Source organism: Heloderma suspectum, chromosome 2, assembly GCF_057233095.1.
Source record: "Heloderma suspectum isolate Gila_16-S chromosome 2, 16-S_ref, whole genome shotgun sequence".
Lineage (NCBI taxonomy): Eukaryota > Metazoa > Chordata > Lepidosauria > Squamata > Helodermatidae > Heloderma > Heloderma suspectum.
Window position 1 is genome coordinate 85,976,705 of NC_139459.1, and position 20,726 is coordinate 85,997,430.

The 20,726-nt window shown below is 42.6% G+C and overlaps 1 protein-coding gene across 4 annotated transcripts in view; it reads left to right on the top strand.

The window, feature by feature from the left end:
* Positions 1–17,942, top strand: part of AUH (AU RNA binding methylglutaconyl-CoA hydratase) — a 75,202-nt gene extending 57,260 nt beyond the window's left edge. The window contains exons 7-11 of one of the 4 annotated variants that reach the window (XR_014787727.1): positions 9,373–9,560; positions 9,978–10,125; positions 12,861–12,911; positions 14,826–14,873; positions 17,396–17,942. Coding sequence is in view for 3 of the 4 variants with exons in the window: in XM_084834035.1 (XP_084690161.1) it covers positions 9,373–9,560; positions 12,861–12,911; positions 14,826–14,873; positions 17,396–17,473 (365 nt within the window). In the remaining variant the exon portion in view is untranslated. Of the gene's footprint in view, positions 1–9,372; positions 9,561–9,977; positions 10,126–11,922; positions 12,173–12,860; positions 12,912–14,825; positions 14,874–17,395 lie in introns of those variants that run through there. The other 3 variants (XM_084834035.1, XM_084834037.1, XM_084834036.1) reach the window with 3 other exon arrangements.
* The last annotated feature ends 2,784 nt before the right edge of the window (positions 17,943–20,726 follow it).

Here is a 20,726-nt window from a genome sequence, read left to right on the forward strand (position 1 = left end):
CCTTCTCTCTGCACAGGCTCAGGATGCTTTTGTTCGCACAAAGGTGGAAGAATTGGGGCTAGCCTCTGCCCCCCCCACTCTGCCCCTTCTCTTTGCGAGGTGGCCTGCTTTACCATTCTGGCCAGGTCTATGTGCCTTCTAGACCCCTCTGCGAGAAGGTCCTCCATCAGTGCCACGACTCTCCCCCACAGCTGGGCATTTTGGCGTCGCCAAGACCCTGCATGGAGTGACAAGGGATTTTTGGTGGCCTTGTGTGTGTCGGGACGTCAAGTCCTATGTTGCCTCCTGCCCAACCTGCCAGTGGGCGAAGGCTCTCTCAGGCAAGCCCACAGGCTTGCTTCACCCCCTGCCTACCCCCTCAGGACCTTGGAAACTGCTCTCCCTTGAGTTCATCACTGACTTGCCTCGCTCACACGGTAAGACCACCATTCTGGTGGTGGTGGATTTATTTTCTAAGATGGCCCATTTCATCCCCTGCTCTTGCCCACAGCCAGGGAGACGGCAGAGCTGTTCTTGGCGCATGTTTTCCGCCTCCACGGATGGCCCGAGGGTCTCATTTCGGATAGGGGGGCCCAATTCACTGCCCATTTCTGGAGAAAGCTACTTGCGTTGCTCCATGTGACACTCCGTCTTTCCTCCGCCCACCGTTCGCAGATGGACGGTCAGACCGAGCGCACCAATGCGACTCTGGAGCAATATTTGCGCTGTTATGTCAATTACCAGCAGGATGACTGGTTTTCCTTGCTGCCTCTCGCAGAATTTGCTTATAACAATGCCTGCCATGCTTCCACCCGCCAAACTCAATTTTTTGCCAATTTTGGTTACCATCCCAAGGCTCTCCCATCCACCCTAGCTCCCTCTTCGGTGCCAGCGGCCCATGACTTTTTAGAGGAGTTGCGAGCGGTACACCACCTCTTACGGGACTCCTTCGAGCAAGCCAAGACAGCCTACAAGGCCTCTGCGGACCGGCGGTGCCAGCCGGGTCCGTCTCCGCAACCAGGGGACTGGGTTTGGTTGTCCACCCAATACCTCCCCTTTCACTCGCCCGCAAGGAAGCTTGCGCCTTGCCGCACAGGGCCTTTCCAGATTACGACCCAGATTAACCCTGTTGCGTTTCGCCTGGCTCTCCCCCCCTCCATGAAGATCCATCCTGTTTTTCAGTGCTGGTGGAGGGGGAGGAGGAGTTTGAGGTCGTGGAGATTCTGGACTCCCGCCTTTCTCGTGGCTGCTTGCAATATCTGGTGAACTGGAAGGGGTACGGGCCTGATAAGCGATCCTGGGAACCCGCGGAAAATGTGCATGCTCCGTTGCTGCTGCGGCGCTTCCACCAGCTGTACCCCCACAAACCCAGGGCCCCAGGGGAGGAGCACGAGGGGGGGGCCTCATGGGAGCGGGGATGATGTCAGGGTGGACACTGAGCCCATAGAATCCCAGAGTAGTTCTGATTCTGAGGAAGAGGGGTCGCTCCTGGGAGAGGAGTGCGCTCATCTTTCCCAGGGCCAACAGCTGACCGAGATTCCTCCCACCGGCATTCCTAGCTTAGATAGCAGTCCTGGGAGTGACAGAGTGTGGGAAGCAGACTTATTGGATGCGCGACGCCGACGCAGAGAGTGGCGCCAAATGGAGGGCATGGAAAGGAGGCGCAGTGCCCGGTTGGCACGCAAACAACGGTTGTGCCCAGAGGATCCAAGGGAAAAGGGGAGGGACTCTCCCTAGCCCTTAAGTTCAGGGTCTGCCAATGATTCCCTTTCAAACGGGGACCAACTGTTCCAACTTAGGGCATAGGTACTCTGCTGCTCATATCTAGTTGCTAACAGTAGAGTTGTGAAGTTGTAAAAGAGGAATAAAGCTTTGAAAAGAATCCCTTTGTCTGTGTCTGGACTTGGCTACTGGATTAGACTGAGAGAGCCCTTGACAGAATGGGAGGAAGACACTGACGACTGTCAGTTCAACACTTAAAAGTGAGAGGATTACATTGCCAAATGGGAGATATCCCCCCCCCCCCGCTGCCTTGGTGCACTTACTGTTCTTGCATTCCCCCCACCTTTTTTGGGTACTTCTTGAGTGTGCAAATAGGTTCCTCCTCTCTTGTAGTATTTTTCTGCTGGTCCTTGTCAACCATGCGCAAATTAGCCTATCTGCAGTCTTGCTTTGTCAATTTCCTCGTAGGTTACCTACTCTACTTTGGCACTCCCATTGACAGCTGCAACATACAAGGAAATTGACAAGGCAAGACTACACATAGTGGCCAGGGAAACATGTGCTCTTGTGCACTTGTGAAAGAACAGGGTGGGGGGGAGGGGAGAGAATAAAAAATTACGAATACATTTGCATACTCCTGAAGCACTTTTTTTTTTTAAGGTGGCAAACAAAAAAGGGTAGTGATTGGAGCAGGGAGGAGGCCAGGGCAAGGAGACAAGATGGGTTCTGCCGCAAAGGCATTTGGGATACATGCCAGCGTCAGCTGGAAGGCTGAGGGGGAAGGAGGAGGAAAGCAAACCACGGCAAGCCCCAATCACTTGTTAGTCATACTATGGGTTGTTTGTCTGCTAAACAACAGACCATGGCTTATTCACAGGGTGGCTTAGTGTGACATGTTAAATTGGTGTTTTACTGTGGTAATGGACAGATGATGGCTATCAAACTCTGTCTTAATCCAGACAAGACAGAGGTCCTGTTGCTTGATGATTTCTTGGTCCAGATTAGTGAGATTCAACCTGTTTCGGAGAGGGGTGCTCTTGGATACATTACTGTCATTAGAGGCTACCTCTGTGGCATGGAAAGCCTTTTATCTGCTATCCCAGCTACGACCCTATCTAGAAAAGAATAACTTGGCTGCAGTGATCTATTCTGTTGTAACCTCCCGTTTGGACTGTGGCAGTGCATTGTATGTGGGCCTGACTTTGAAGATGGTCTGGAAACTACAACTAGTGCAAAACATGGCAGTGAGAGTTTTAACCAGGACTATTTATTTATTTAATAAATAAATAAATTTATTTAATAAATACTCGATGGTCTTATAGGCCCCTCCCAACCCTGCTATTCTATTCTATGATTTATTTTACAATGTTTATATACTGCTCCACATCTAAACAGACTACGGAGCAGTAAACAATAAAAGATAAAAGGAGTAAAATACAATATTAAAAGTTTTTTGGAAAAACAGAATATCAATAAAAACGGTGGCTGGTCAGTCAGGGAAGGCTTGTTGAAATAAAAATGTCTTCAGCAGGCACCAGAAACAAAACAGTGTTGGTGCCTGCCTGATATTCAGAGGGAAGGAGTTCCACAGAGAGTGAGCTACCACATACTCCAGGTAGGTTCCAACCGGCCTGTAGGTTCATGCCAAACCACCAGGAGTGCCTAATCTCAGAGACAGGGTAGGTTGGTAAGGGAGAAGGCACTCTTTTAAGTATCCCAATTCCAAATTGTTTAGATGGCTTAAACATACTACACCAGTCTTACCTCACTTGTAGTTTCTCACAGTTAGTTTTCGAGCCTGGTTCAAAGTGCCAGGTTTTATGTTTTACCTATAATGCTCTTCATAGCTTGGGACCTTGGTATCTGATGGAATGGCACCTCCCATATGTGCCTACCGATGTCCTAAGGTCATTTACAGAGACCCTTCTCCAAGTACACCCTCATTCTGAAGCACAGAGGGTGGTTACTAGAGAGGGGCCTTCTTAGTGGTGGCCTCCCAATTAAGGACACTCTCCGCAGGAAAATTTCTTGGCACCAACGTTGTTTTCTTTCCATTACCAGGTTTTTCTTTATTCTTCCAGGACTTTTAAATCTTTGCTATTTTAATCCCTCTTAAATGTTGCTGGTATTAATGTTTAATTTCTTGGCTGATTTTAGCTTTTAATTTTTTTGTAGTCTCAGGTTGGCCTTGTATTTTTATCATGTTTGGCTTTTGTATTTGCTTGTGTATTTTGATCATGTTGATTGTTGTTGTGTTTTTATATCTTTTTATTGTCTTGTTATTTTTAATTGTACAATGTCTAGAGAACTTGCTTTATAGGCATCTTCTAAATATGGATAATAAATAAATAATAAACAGCACTCAAAATCTCAGTTTTGCTCAGCTGTTGAAACCTGAGTGTTTCCCATTGGACTTAGGACTCCAAAGACTGCCTTGCCATTTCCCTAGTGCAAACCATAACTCCCTGCCTCCATCTTCTCTTGCTCTGCTGCTTCCCCCTGCTAGAGGGTAGTATACCCTCCAATTTTTATTTCTGTAAATTTCTATATAACTTCTCTGTTTTAAGCTAAAGCCTTGTCAGTATTATTGAGCTAATTTCCCCCACTGTATCTAGCATCGTACACAGGTCACCATGTGTACACTACACCTCAAGTCAGATTCGATGGGTTATGCACCAGTCGAAGATCTGGAGCATAAGGTTGAGCAATGGGAGAGATCTGGTACCATCCTGCTTGTTCAAATACACAATGACAGTTGTACTGTCTGACGTGATCCAGACCAGTCTGCCTACCAGTTCCAGTTCAAAGGCACAAAGTGTGTTCAGTGCTCTTAACTCCAGAAGGTTGATGTGCTGTGTGGCTTCATTAACAACCCATCGTCCATGGACCATGAGGGACCATGAGGCCTATACAGTGAGCTCTCTATCCCAAGAGCGATGCATCCATAGTCCCAACTCTGGATGGAGAATGCTGAAGGAATGGCATGTTCTGGGTTAGACTGCTTGGCACTGACCACCATCGGAGAGAGTCTTTGACGTCTGGAGGCAGACAGCGTCTGGTTCGCCCAGCACCTGATCGGTATTGAGGTTGCATATGAACCAGTTTTGGAGTAGTCTCATATGCAAACGTGCATAGCAAAGACAACCATAGTCACAGCCATGAAGCCCAGGAGAAGTTGGACTTTGAGCAGCATGGTAAATTTACTCATTTGCAGTTCTGATGCTAGAGGAGTCAGTGCCTTTACCCTGGTTGGGAGTTAAATAACACCCCGATGAATTGGATCTGCTGTGTCGGTACAAGATGTGATTTCTCTGCATTGATGTAGAGTCCAAGCTACTGGAGGAGATTGCAGGTCGCCTCTATCAACCAAAGAAGTTGATCTTTTGTTGACGTTACCGACACCGTCTATGTACGGATAGACCTCTATGCCTTGCAGTTGCAGGTCGGAGCAGACCACTGTCATGCACTTGGTGAATACCCACAGGACAGTAGCAAGACTGAAGGATAGCACCTGGAAATGATAGGCATTGTTACCAATGGCAAAGTGGAAGTAGCTTTGGTGCGATTCCTCTATGGTGATGAGAAAGTAGGTGTCCTTGAGGTTGATAGAGATTAACCAATCTCAGAGAGATTTGAGAAGCAGGATAGACACCAGAGAAACCATGTGGAACTTCCTAGGTGAGATTGAACAGGTTCACCCGTCGAATGTCCATGATTGACCAAAGCCCTCCATCCTACTTGGGTACTGTGAAGTACCTTGAGTAAAACCTGCCCTAAAGTTGAGTTCGAGGGACAGGCTCGATCACCTCTTTCTCGAGAAGGGTCTGAGCTTCATAATGGAGGACCGGGGACAGCATAGTCACCAACACAGTACTGAGAGGAGGGAGGGTATTGAACTCCAGTAGCCCCTCTGGACTATTGCAAGGACCCAGGAGTGGGATGTGATGTTGCGCCACACTAGATGATAAGCAGACGAGCACGCTCCAAAAATGGGCATTTGGGCCACAAGGTGAGGAAGGATGGCAGGAAGTGAGTCAAAGGTGCTGCTTACTTTTGCTGTCGGGTTTCCTACAATAATTGCAGAATCTTGAAGTTGGGAATGGCTTCCCTGACTGACCTTCCTGAGACCGTTGTTGTTGATGCTGTTGTGCTGTAGCTTGCTGATGGGGTTGGTACCGAGTGGCAGACGACTGAAACCAGCACCATTGCCTGGGAAGTTGCTGTGACATAAAACCCATACAACGCGCCATGGAACCAGCCTTCTGTACGGAGTTGAGCACATCATCGGTTTTTGTACTGCACAAGCCTTGCTCATCAAAGAGTAAGTCTTTGATATGGATTCTGGTTTCCTGTGGAAGACCGGATGACCTCAACCAGGCATGGTGATGCAGGACAATGGATCCAACTAGCACCTTTAAGTCACAATCAGCTTGGTGGCACAATGTATTTATTTGCTGTCTGGACAGCTTCAGAGTCTCCGATTGGAAGAGGAGACCTAGCTCCTTCTTGTCATCCAGAAAATGCTCAAGAAGATGGCCCACTTTGTCACATAGCAGTAGCTGGTACCTCAACATTGCTGCCTGGTAATTTGATATGTTTTGAGGCCCATCACTGTGAAGGAATGTAGTCTTCTCTCAAGTAAATCAAGGTGTCTGCCCTCATCAGTTGGAGTAGCAGAGAAAGTTGAGATGCCTCTGCCAACCCTTGCCTGGTGTGAGCTGGAAGAGTATGGTGGAGGAATGAGACTTGTCTCTGTGCCTACCAGGTAGTTAAACTCCAACCACTGGCAGAGAGAGAAAGATGGCAGAGGTGCTTCCTTTTGTCCCTGACTTCATGCTGGGTTTCAGAGATGCAGACCCTACTCCTTTGGGCAGGGGCATGTCATGACCACAAATGTTTGCCTGGCCACCCAGGCCACACAAAATTTGTCAAACTCTTAAGAGAGAGGATAAAACTGACATTCACTTAATGTTGCCTTGTGTGGACAACTAAGTTATTTTGCACAATTAAAAGCATTGCACCTATTACTTTAGTCTCTTATGCTTGCAACCTGTGCTGAAAAAGAAGCCAGTTTAAGCCATCTTGAATGCATTGCCACATGTCCTTGATCACACGTACATGTAAACACGCATCTGTACATATGTATCGACAGACATGGAAATACCAGGATCTTGGGCAGAGGTGTAGTGTACACACGGTGAACTGTGTACGATGCTAGATACAGTGGGGGAAATTAGCTCAATAATACATGTGGCTGGTGTCAACAGTGTCCTGGTCAATCAGCTCAGCCAAACCATGCTGACCTCCTATCAAGTGGGAGTTAGACAGAATGGTTCTGGACAGCCTCTTCCAGCTTTGGGGAATGCCAGAAATCGATCTCTTTGCCACACAGGAGAATGCAGTTTGCACAACATTCTACAGCAGAGTGGGCCAAAGCCCAGGATCTATGGTCCTTTGTTTTTCAGTGGACAAGGGTGTTATTCTACCTGTTCTCCCCCTTTCCACTGATAACGATGGTCCTAGCGAAGATTGCTGTGGATGGCACTGAGTGCATCATCATGACACTGTGATGGCCATGTCAGCCTTGGTTTGCCCCACTACTCAAAATGGCGAAGGGTCGGTACCAATGGCTCCCTTCGTATCCGTCTCTCCTCACAAGAGAGAAAGGCCAAATCTGACACTCAGACCTAACAACTCTCTGCATTAAAGCATGGAATTGATGTTATATAAATGTTTGTTAAAATTGTCAACATTGTGTATGTTTACAAATCACTTAAAATGTTTAAATTAAATACAGTATTCCTATTCTATTAAATAATGTGGAAGTCACAAAACATTTAACAGTTCTCTTCCACTATATCTTGATGGACTGTGTATTCTAAGTAGTTATTTTAAAGATTGGGTGTTACTTCCTTTCTCTGATTATGGTTGACAGGAAGTACACACTTCTTGTATATTATCATTGAAGAACATCCATCAGCATTGTACACTATCAGTTTGTGCTTGATTGAAGCTGATGCCTAGTTGATATGGCTTACTGGTCTATTGGTTCATAATAACTTGAATTGGTTATCTGTTAGGCCAAGTACCAGCTTCTATGTTTCTCTTTGATTTTTGATGAGAGAGCTACTTCATAAAAAGATGAATATATGAATTCATCCAGAGAGGCTTGTTCTGACATAGCAAGTTATATTTTAGTATCTCTTGTAGTGGGCGTGTGTGTGTGTGTGTGTGTGTGTGTGCATGCACATGCACATCATCCAATTCTGTGCTGGGATGTTGTTGTTGGGTAGAGGTGACCTCTTAGAGCTGGATATGTGTGTCTGCACACTGCTGTCTTATACATATGGGGTAGAGGGAAGTACAAAAATGTGGTGAGCACATTCAATTTTAGAGGACAGAGACACAATAAGGGCTGTGTCTCTCCAGTCCATCCCCTGAATAACAAAATACTGGAGCAACCTTCTTGACTTTCATGTGCTACTGCTGAACACCATGTGGATTGAATGAAAAGACCTCCACCATCCAGGATCATCCTGAATGAGTTTCTGATCTAGAATGTATTATCAAGACCTTACTGAATGGGGCTGGGGGGTTAGTCTGTCCCATCTATGCCTGCTGGGTTTTCTTGGTAATACAGCAGCTTAGACCAGGGTGGGCAAGAGGGTAGCAGTAGTCTATAAGAACGCTATCTTCATAGCCAGGTGCCTTGCCCAGTGGCCCTGATTTTTAAAATGTATGTGGTGGGTGTTTGAAACAGAATAGGGACTGTACTGATGTACTGCCCACCCACTGCCTCCCTACCTGAGGTGGCAAAGGTAGTCTCATGTGATTATTTCATCATCATTGTTATCATCATCATCATATTTCTGTTTCTGTAGTTTGTGCATTTCATTCGCCTGTGACCTTGCTGTTTACAATTCTCTCCCTTCCTCAACCATATGTAACCTGTAACATCAAGTTAAGTGGACTCCAGTCCACAAAGCCGTGTGCCATAATAAATTTGGCAGTCTTTTAAGGTGCCACCGGGTTTGCGGGGGGGGGGGGCATGCAGGAGGCTAAAGAGGGGAGAAGAGCAAGGGGATGTCTGGTTGCATGAGTGAAAGGTCGCTCACATGACATTGGATTTAACCCCATGTTTCTATGCCAAATTAAAATGATGGTTCTTACTTCTTAAAACCCTAAATGGTTTGGGACCTGGATATCTGAAGGATTGCCTCCTTCTGCATGTACCTATCCACACACAAAGGTAATCGGAAGAGACCCTTTTGCATATCCCTTTTGCCTTGTGAAGTGTGGAAGGCTAGGATGCATGACTGGGTCTTTTCATCTGCAATGCTCAGACTATGGAATTCTTTACCCCGGGAAATTTGGCTCTCCTCTTTTCTCAGTGTATTGTTTGAACATATTTTTTGTAACCTTGTTTGAGAGTTTACATCTCCTGCTGTTTCTGTTCTTTGGGGGTTGGGGGGGGGGCGGATGTTGCTGCAATCATTTCAGTTTTGCTGTGTTACGTATTTTATATTATTGTAAACCACTTGGAGGACCCTTGTAGTAGAAGATGTGGGTCACAAATAATATTTCACTGGTTTATGGGACAACTTGGTCAAGCTAAACTAATGCAGAATCAGCATTTGCCATTTCTTTCTCCCCCTCCTCCCCCAACTACAGGAGGAACTCAAAGGCTACCTCGTACAATTGGAGTATCTCTAGCAAAAGAACTAATATTTTCTGCACGTGTACTTGATGGTGAAGAAGCAAAATCAATAGGATTGATCAGTCATGTGGTAGAACAAAATGAAGCGGGGGATGCTGCCTATAGAAGAGCTTTAGCCCTGGCAAGAGAATTTTTACCTCAGGTACAATCCAAATGGAGGGTGTTCTTTAACCTTTCTGTTTATTTGTGTTGAATAATGAATGAGTAACTAAGAAAATAATTGGGAAAGCTAAAAAAAAAAAAAAATGATGATCACAAACATTCTGATTAAACAAATGGAAACCAAACCCCATATTACTTACTAGTGGTGCTACTTGGGCACAATCTTATTAATTATTTTTTTCCCGTGTGCTGTCATAGTATCTATGTTTTGAGTCTATATTTTTGTTATAGCTTTTGTAATGTTGAATTAAAGCTAACCCTTTGAGATTCTATCATTATTTAAGCTTAACCCTTCCAAATATGACATTCATGCTTAACACCATTCATTTTTATGTGGCTATCATTAGAGCAGGGTGTGCCTTTTACTGAATCCTCACTATTATTTCTTTGTCTCTAGACTTCCCAATTCAGTTTTCCAAACTAAAATCTACAGATTCTCTGCATGAACAAAAAGTATTGAAAAGTATTGTAGTTGGAGGCCCACATTCTAAACACAAGCAAATTCCATTAACTGATGGGATTTGTGTGCATGTAAATGTGTTTAGGTATGTAGGTTTATATATTCTTAAAATTTTCTTCTATAAATGTTTAATTGTTTATTTGGTTGCTCTCTGATCTAGGTGTGTTGATATATCATTGTGATCTCACACTCATTTGGATAATGTTACAAAAATCACATTACGTATAAACTGAAAAGCATAAGGCTAAGAAAATTTGAATGCCAAAAAGCAAAGATAGGGCAATTCCAATTCTCTCTCTGTGTAGAACATAATAGCAATAATGTTGTGCTGTCAGAGTTCAGATCTGTCAGACCTTTCATGTGGCTTCAGTGAGCACATGTTTATATTCTTTTCAGTGATCATTTTTGTGGATGATAGAAATCCATTTTGTTACCTTCTACTGATGGCTTTGCACCAGACACATCTGATTCATGTATCAAATTATGGTAGTCACTGTTTCACCTCAGTAATACTTTCCCCATGCTGGATACAAAGAAAAGTTCACATTTAATTGATATCTACATTTCCCATTTCCTTATGTTCTTCTTCCTTATATGTTAGAATTATTAGTCTGCCAATGTATTTTGTGGAGGCTGTTAAGAATGACAAACTTGCCCATGCACCCTCCCCGTGTTCTCCTTCAGGCGTGGGGAACCTCAGGCCTGGGGGCCATATCTGGCCAGCCCCCCAGAGTTCTCCAGATGGCAATGCCCCCTTCCCCTGGCCTCACCCCCTTTTCCCCAACCACTGTTAGTGGTTTTCTGGCTTTGGGACAGTTTTTTCTCTGTTCTAAAAGGTTTAAATGCCTCTCCTAAGGCTTAGTTACTGGCAATAAAAGCTTTATGCTGCAATATGCTGGTAGTTTTTGTATCTTGGCCCCACCCCTTTTGCCTTGCCACCTTGCCTTTGGCTCAGCCCGCCACTGGAATGCAGGCCCCGAGAGTTTCTCTTAAATTGAATTCAGCCTTCTGGCTGAAAGAGGTTCCCTACCCCTGCTCTGCTTCAACTGACTACTATCTGTGTATATGTAAATGTGGGTTCAGTGCTATTTTAGGAGTGCGATGGGCCAGGGGGAATGTTGTTTTGTTTGGTGCAGTTGGACTAATACCGCAATCAACTGGTACACTCAGTAAGATTGTGGAATAACCTGGACTTGAACCTGGATCTATCATTAGTTCCTCTAGCTTTTGGCCAGGTGAAGCAAACGGTTACAGCTAACACTCGAATCCAACTAATGCTGCTTCCAAGAAGTAATTTGCAAACATACCTGTGACTTATTTTATGCTCCTTCTTGTCGGATAGCATTTAATGAAACTTTGCTCTGGTTCTATTATACAATATAAAAAGATACGCATTACGAACACAGGAATGAATTGAAAGTGGTAGGAAACTATGAAACATACTCACTTTATTGAAAACTGATCACTCATATGGGGAAAAAGTGGACATATTTTTCCTCATATGGGGAAAATTGTGGTCCACCACTCCCTTAGAGTTCAAGACTTTGATAAATACCAAATTAAAACTAACCTCCTTTATCACTTCAGTACAGCTGTATTGAAAGGAAAGGGGAAATGGTCACATCTGAACAATAGTATTTTCAGTGTCAATTATTGGCAATACTTTACTACAGCGGTTTCAGAGCAAAGATGAAATTGAGTTTAACACTGAAAAATTTAGTCTTTGAAGCAAATATGTGGCAGTTGCAATCATAAGAAAAGATGATGGTGAAAACTGAAACAAACAAACCAAAATAGTGGTACACTTTCTGAATAATAAATAGTTGTAGTTGGGTTACCTGAAAGATTACTTTCTCCCATGGATGCCTACATGGGTGTATAGCAGGTGGCTACTAGACAGAAGGCTTTCCTGGTGATATCATCCCAACTATGGAACTTGCCTCCCCAGAGAGATTTGCCTGGCACTATCTTTATTGTCTTGCTGTTGCTAGGTAAAGACCTTTTATTCACTCAAGCTTTTAAAGCAAGGCCTGTTTTTAAAATGTTGGTGTCTTAATTTATTATTCATGTTTTTATTATTATCTACATTATTAAATGTTTTATTTCTTCCTCTGCCACAAAGATCAACTTTTATGCTGTTTTTTTACTGTTTTGATATTGTATTTTAATATTATATTTTAATATTTTAATATTATACTTTATTCTTTTTAAATTCTGTGAGCCACTTAGGGAACATACGTTATTGGGTGGCCACACAAATATAATAAAACAAAACAAAATGATGCTGTAGCTTAAAAATTGCTGCTCTATGGATAGACAGGAATTTCTGAAAAAATGGTGTTCAGAAGCATTTTGGGCAATAAAAAGTTGGAGCCCATCTTTAACATAATTTGGGCATGCCTGATGTCTAAATATCTTCTATAGCAGTTGTTATTTTCCACTTGTGGAAGAGCTTACATAAGGTTTCTTACAAGCAGAAAATCATTTTTGGATTTAATGTCACTTTTCTCATGTAGAGCTCTAGCGTGAGATATTTTAAAAAGTCCTTCCCACAGCAGAAAACACATTCAGCATGCAGAACTGTTGAATCCAACCCCACATTTTTGAAATCAGCGTGCTAACATTATTTTAAAAATTGAGGCCCCAGCTCTTACCCCCAAATGTGGTATTTTCTCAGACATCTAACTGACTAGTCTGGCTCCTGTCACCTTAATAAATACTATCAGATTTTCAAAGTTATAAAATGAGATGTTAATATTTGAACTTTTAAAATCATAAATCCTGCTTTGTGTGTGGAAACATATCTGTTTTTAATTCTAGGGTCCAGTAGCAATGAGAGTTGCAAAATTGGCCATCAATCAAGGAATGGAAGTAAGAAAACATGTTTGTGCCTGCTATCTGAACTTACCATTTAAGGGGCAAAGTAGATATGAGAACCCCTGATGTGGGTTATGTCTAATTTCTATAAGCAGGGGCTGAGGAAATTATTTAAAGCATAGTAGAGTAAGGCATGTGTGCTGAATCTCTCCTCTGAAATTGCTTCTCCCTAGCCCTTTTCCTCTGGCAGGGTCTAGTCTCAGAGCCCCACTGAAAGTAAACTGGCTGGAAAAGTGTTTTTTGCAGGGTATGGAAAGTTCTGGTATTACTCTGCTGTTCATCTGTGCAGCAATTTAAATCCTGACCTGCACATACTTCATAGGAATTAGGACTCAGTTCTAATATGCAAGTACGTTATCACATCTAGTTTAGTCCTCAGTTTAAAAGAATTAACTTTTTTGCCTATAGCTTCACCTTTCTCACAAAGCAGCATTTATTAAACAAAGTAGGACCTGCTGAGTTTGATGCCCTCGAGTATGATTTCTTTGTACATTCAAGTATCACTGTTTTGTTCATAATATGTTCTTATCAAAGACTTACAGTCACTGGGCAGCATCCTACGCTGCTGCTGTGCCTCCACTAATTGTGTTGCACCAGCAGGACTCACTGCAAGTGCAACAGGAACTAACAGTCCCTGAAACAACCCCCGAAATGAGCGGAAAGGCTTGTGTCCAGATCGGGACAGGTCAGCAGAGCTCTCTTCTGTGAGCTCTGCTGACCTGTCACATTCCAGAAATGAGCATTTCCGGTTGTTTCAGGAACTGCTAGCGGTAAGTCCCACTGATTTAGGATACTGCCCTTTGGTTTGACTAAAGAAACTTAATTATTTATTTTTCCCGGTTGTGCTGAGGAGACTTTTTATATTCTATACATAATTGGAGTGTAGATATGGTGTATTTAGGCTTAGGAATTGAATACTGTCAGGCATATCTCAAATGTTCATTGAGCAATATCCTTTAACCTGCTTCTGGAAGGCAATTAGTCAAAAGCCAGCTTGCTTTGTTTTCTTTGACCCAACATTCTGAAAGTTTGGTACTGATCTGTATTGCCTCATATGAATACATGGGATCTATTTAAAATAAAGAACTTATGAGTACTTCTGTATTCCAGAGTACTTAAGAGATATTGATCAGAAACACATAAATACTCAGCATAATTATTGGTTAGATTTCCTTGAAATGGCTTCCCAAACTGAACTCCCAAACTGTGTTTTTTAAATTCCCCTAGGTTTAAATGGAGACTCTATCCTGATATATGCACCTATTTGTTTTAGAATTTGGCAGAAGGCTTGAACTGCTTTTTAAACTCAGAGAAACATAAGGGTGCACTTTAAATTCCAGCACTCTTTTGCATTTCACTTCACTGTCTCACTTTTATTGCTGTGGTCCCTGTACATAAACACCTAGTACTAGAATAATAGGCTCAGAGTTCCTTTTCAATTCAGTTTATTTTTTATTAAATAGTACCTTATTTGTCACTGCACACAGACATTTATATTTCAATAAATTGGATGCAGCATGTAAAAAAAGAGAGAGAAAGAGATCCTTGAAATTACATAGAATCATAAAGTAGCCAGAATACAGGATGATAAAGTAATCTATGTTTAGGTTCTGCTAAATGTAATTTGAAGACATTAACAAGGTCTTTGTATTGGTGCAATTTCAGCATAATAAATAATGAAGGAATGTTTTTGGTAATGTAATTCTGCAATAATAAAGAAAATCAGATCAGTGCCAAAACTTAGTATGTCCAAAAGCTTAGGATATAAATATGAAATTTGGGCCTGAAATTTTTTGGAAGTACTTCTCAAGTTTGCTTATTATTTTTGCTAAGAATTCATTTTTTATTTGAGCAGTATTTATGATGTTAACATTTTTTTTCACTACATTCCATGTTTTTGTTTCACAGGTGGATCTGCTAACAGGTTTAGCCATTGAAGAAGCATGTTATGCTCAGGTATGTAACTCAAATTATGACAAACAAACCGCCCTCTCGGATCCAAGATGGTTAGTATTCTTCCATCTCTGAACACTTAATCTGTGAGTTGCTATTTCATTGGTATACGCTTAATATCAAACTAGCTTATGCTGTTGATAGTGCACAGTTTGCTAGTGGAGTTCTACAAATATCTCCTTTGAGCATTCTCTATTTTTGTGAGGATGAAGCAGACCTTGTTCATGCACTATGATTCAGTTGTTAGATGATGTATTTTCAATTTAGTGTCTTCATTTTAAAGTGAGCGGGATATATTTTCATGATTTACTAAAGTATTTTATGAATGCTGCTGTGCCTTCATTAGGATCAGCAGCATTGTGGGTGCCCAAAACAATTATGGGTTCCTAATAATGTCTCAGAATTTCTGGGGAACTACAATTCCCAAAGATCTTAGCACCCAGGATGCTGTTGCCATAGTGCCCAATTTCATCACTATCTCCATATATATTTTGGAGGGTAGGGGGAAGGAAAGAGACGTGGGTAGGTGGGAAGGCAGATCTCCAGCCATCTTTTTGTATTGTTGATGGCATCATCGACTTGGAATGGGCCTGTGCTTCAAACATGCCAACTTGTCCCTGTGCCAGTTCCAGCCCAAATTAGCTTACTTTGGACAAGCCCATTTCAAATCAAGGCTGGGAAAGCTCACCCATTAGTAGTCAAGGTGCTGTATGAATGTTTAACTTTGCTGTGAGTGCTAGGTTTAGGAAGCCACAAGTATTTTCCTTCATTGTTCTTCTCAGCACAGAAAGAACATCACAACTGGGTTCGGCGACATGATAACCCACGATGAGTTGAATAAGCCACAATAGCTTATGTAAGCCATCGTGGGTTATTATGTCATCTGTCAGGAATTTTTTAACCCATGACAGCTTATTTAGCCAAAATAACACACTCTAATAACCCACAGTCTGCATTAGGCATTATTTAACCCATTGTGGGTTACCATGTCATCTGGCTCTGGGTTATTTTGGTGGCCTACAAATTTGTGTGGCAAGAGCGGTTCAGATCGCTTCCGCTCTGCTCCTCCCAGGCTTTAGCACTATTGGGAACATGTTAAAGCGACTAAGCCAACAGTGTCCATGGGGGGAAATGCGCAGTTGGGAACAGAGGCGTCAATGCCAGCAACGGCTGTTGGGGGGGGGAATGCACAATTCCACTTTAGCGTTAAAGCGCTATAGCAGTTTAGCGAGAATTGGAACATAAGCGACTCTGCCAGCAATGTCTATGGGGGGGGGGGGAATGCGTAATTGTGTTTTAGAGCTAAAGCACTATAGTATTTTCATGAGATTGGGAACACTTAAAGGTGTCTGTGCCAGCAGTGGCTATGGGGGGAGAGGGGGAATGTGAAATTTTGCTTTAGCACTAAAGCACTATAGCATTTCAGCGAGATTGAGAACACTTAAAGATGTCTGCAAGCAATGGCTATGGGGGGAAATGTGCAATTGAGGGTTTTGCACATGTATCAGGTGCCTCCTAACTAAGGGAGGCTGCCTATGAACTTCTGTCCTAATCCTGCAAACTTCCAAGGGTTTATCTGTGCCACCCCCTTTTTGTTGCACCCCAGATTTTCCTTCCTCTGAATGTAATTGTGCAGGGTTTTGATGGTGCATCGGGTGCCTCACAACTAGGAGAGGCTGTATGTGAAGTTTAGTCCCTATCCTGCAAACCTCCAAGGTGTTATAGCTGACACCCCCTTTTTTGCTGCACTTGGGATTTTCCCTCCTCTGGGGTAATTGTGCAGGGTTTTTGATGGTGCATTGGGTGCCCCCTGACTAGGAGAGGCTGTGTCAAGTTTGGTCCTGATCCTGTAAACCTCCAAGGTGTTATAGCTGCCACCCCCTTTTTGGTGCACCTGGGATTTTCCCTCCTCTGGGGTAATTGCACAGGGTTTTGATGGAGCATGGGGTGCCTCCTGATTAGGAGAGGCTGTGTGTCAAGTTTGGTCCCAATCCTGCAAACTTCCAAGGGTTTATTTGTGCCACCCCCTTTTTGGGGCGCACCGGGATTTTGCGCCTTGTAGCCCCTGCTGTGAGGTAATGAATGTATGAAACAGCACCACTGCTCAGGCGGGAGGACTGCAGTGGGACAGGGGGCGGAGGGATAGGTCAGATTAGGCACAGTAGTTATGCACAGTAGCTTATCAGCCTGGTCATGCGGTAGGGCATTGTGGACTATTTCAAAAATAAGCTACTGTGAGTAGCCTATCAAGCCACCATGGCTTAAAGTGATGTCCAAACGTGCCCCATATCTGAAACTGCCCTCAGTGTGCTAGCCCTTCCGCTGGTTATCAGCAAAACATTGACTACAAGTGATGGATTTACAACAGCTGCAGAGTATTTAATTATCATAGCTCAACTTACAGTTTTCTTAGATTTCTCTATGTATATTATGAATGGAATTTAACAGCTCTAAAGGTTGAAGGTCTCTATGGAGATGTCACTTACTTGTAATGTAGACACTGAAAATGATTTTCTTCATTGTAGACTATTCCAACAAAAGACAGAATTGAAGGCCTTCTTGCTTTTAAAGAAAAAAGACCCCCATGCTACAAGGGAGAATAGAAAAAAATGGATGCCCTTTAAAATACAAATGAAATAAACACACTGCTAGAAGGACTTTTCAGCTGTACTTTTGCCTCAGCACATGGAATATTGCAACCATGAAAGTAAAGTAAATGTAACCACTCATACTTTGATATCTATAATGCACTCAAATGTGTATACAGGCATATGCTTTATGAGAGCTTCTCAGTGTATTTGCAAGGTCACTGAGTTGCATAGCACCTTATTCCATATGTTTGAATTACATACCGTATCAGCTAAAAATATAAATTCCAAATGTAGACGAACTTAAGGTAATCGTTACATGTATAAGTCATGCTGTTGGAAGAAGATACTTTAATTCTGCACAACAAAAACTGTGAAATGTACCTCATCAGGTTGCTAAATTGCTAAATTAATCTGTAAATTGAAAAGATCATGTATATTCTAACTGAATGTATAAATTTACTAATAAAGTTAGCTGAACTGATGAGAGTGAGAGTAATTAAGAGATCATTTGTTCATATGTTCTAAATTCCATAATCAACCTGAAAAGTTTATTACGTTGTGGTATTGCATAATTGTAAAGGGTTCCTTACTATATTGATTGCACTGAAGTTCAACCTCCACCATTAATAAGATTTTAACAATAAAAGGGACACTGGGCAGTATCCTGTGGTGTCATTCCGCTAACATAGTTTACGTTGCACTAGTTTAAGGGACCTCTAGCATAACGCCAGTAGCTTTAGCTTGTATGACAGGATTCCCCTAGAAAATCCATCATGCAAGCTAATGCTATTGCCATTGCTCACAAATCGATTCTTTGTCTTTAAAGTCCACAGAAACTGGCACCATATACATTCTCTCATATGACATGGAAAAGTTTAAAGATGAAAAAAAAACCCACTGCCATTTTTATGTGGCCACCACCATATTGGAAACTGTGCATTTTCCAAAGTAGCTCCACATCTGAAAATAACTGATTGTAAAACTGATATCTACAATACTGCTAAAGGGACCTTCTCATAGTAATTTACCATCTAGCACCCTAACTGTATTTCACTTTGTTTAACCCTTTAAAATTATTGGCCCTTCTGTGATTCTTTTATAAGTTTGAATGTATTTAGAACTTAAGGTTTAACCTTAACTGTTTGTATTGCACTCTACAAAACCTGATGTGGCTTCCAATAATGTCAACAATAAAACAGTAATAATAAGTCACAGCTAATAAACACTTTTATAGTTATAGTACTACAGTAGAGAAATGCCCCCCCTTCATGGATCACTGCCTTGTTGTGGCGAAGGGGCTTGCGTAACTCAGTGAAGCCATAAGCTATGCTGTGCAGGGCCACCCAAGACGGACAGGTCATGGCAGAGAGTTCTGACAAAATGTGGTCCACTGGAGAAGGAAATGGCAACCCACTCCAGTATTCTTGCCAAGAAAACCCCATGGAACATATCACAAGGCTAAAAGATATGATGCCAGAAGATGAGCCCCTCAGGTCGGAAGGTGTCCAATATACTACTGGGGAAGAGCAGAGGGTATTTCCAAGTAGCGCCAGAAAGAGTGAAGCGGCTGGGCCAAAGCTGAAAGGACACTCAGCTGTGGATGTGTCTGGTGGTGAAAAGAAAATCCGATGCTGTAAAGAACAATATTGTTTAGGAACCTGGAATGTCAGATCAATGAATCAAGGTAAGCTGGAGGTGGTCAAACATGAGATGGCAAGATTGAACATCGACATCTTGGGAATCAGTGAACTCAAATGGACAGGCATGGGCGAATTTAATTCAGGTGACCATCAAATCTACTATTGTGGGCAAGAATCCCTTAGAAGAAATGGAGTAGCACTCATCATCAACAAAAGGGTGGGAAAAGCAGTACTGGGGTACAATCTTAAAAATGATAGAATGATCTCAGTACGAATCCAAGGCAAACCATTCAACATCACAGTTATACAAGTCTATGCCCCAACCACTGATGCCGAAGAAGCTGAGGTTGATCAGTTCTATGAAGACCTACAACACCTTCTAGAACTAACACCAAAAAAAGATGTCCTCTTCATCATAGGGGATTGGAATGCTAAAGTAGGAAGTCAAGAAATAACTGGGATAACAGGCAGGCATGGCCTTAGTGTACAAAATGAAGCAGGACAAAAGCTAATAGAGTTTTGACAAGAGAACACGCTGATCATAGCAAACACTCTTTTCCAACAGCACAAGAGATGACTCTACACATGGACATCACCAGATGGTCAATATCGAAATCAGATTGATTATGTCCTTTGCAGCCAAAGATGGAGAAGCTCTATACAGTCAGTAAAAACAAGACCTGGAGCTGACTGTGGCTCAGATCATGAGCTTCTTGTTGCAAAATTTCGGCTTAAATTGAAGAACGTAGGGAAAACCACTAAGCCATTCAGGTATGACCTCAATCATATCCCTTATGAATATACAGTGGAGGTGAGGAATAGATTTCAGGGATTAGACCTGATAGACAGAGTGCCTGAGGAACTATGGACGGAGGTCCGTAACATTGTTCAGGAGGCAGCAATGAAATCCATCCCAAAGAAAAAGAAATGCAAGAAAGCCAAGTGGCTGTCTGATGAGGCTTTACAAGTAGCTGAGGAAAGAAGGGAAGCGAAAAGCAAGGGAGAAAGGGGAAGATATATCCAACTGAATGCAAAGTTCCAGAGAATAGCAAGGAGAGACAAGAAGGCCTTCTTAAATGAACAATGCAAAGAAATCGAGGAAAACAATAGAATGGGAAAGACTAGAGATCTCTTCAAGAAAATTGGAGATCTCAAGGGAACGTTTTGTGCAAAGACAGGCATGATAAAGGACAAAGAAGGCAGGGACCTAACAGATGCAGATGAGATTAAGAAGAGGTGGAAAGAATACACAGAAGAACTCTACAGGAAAGATCTGAATGTCCCTGATAGCCATGAGAGTGCGGTCACTGAACTTGAGCCGGACATCCTAGAGAGTGAAGTCAAGTGGGCCTTAGGAAGCATTACTAACAACAAAGCTAGTGGAGATGACAGTATTCCAGCTGAGCTATTTAAAATCCTAAAAGATGATGCTGTTAAAGTGCTGCATTCAATATGCCAACAAATTTGGAACACTCAACAGTGGCCACAAGACTGGAAAAGGTCAATTTACATTCCAATTCCAAAGAAGGGTAACGCCAAAGAGTGTTCAAACTACCGCACAATTGCGCTCATTTCACATGCCAGCAAGGTTATGCTCAAAATCCTACAAGCTAGGCTTCAGCAGT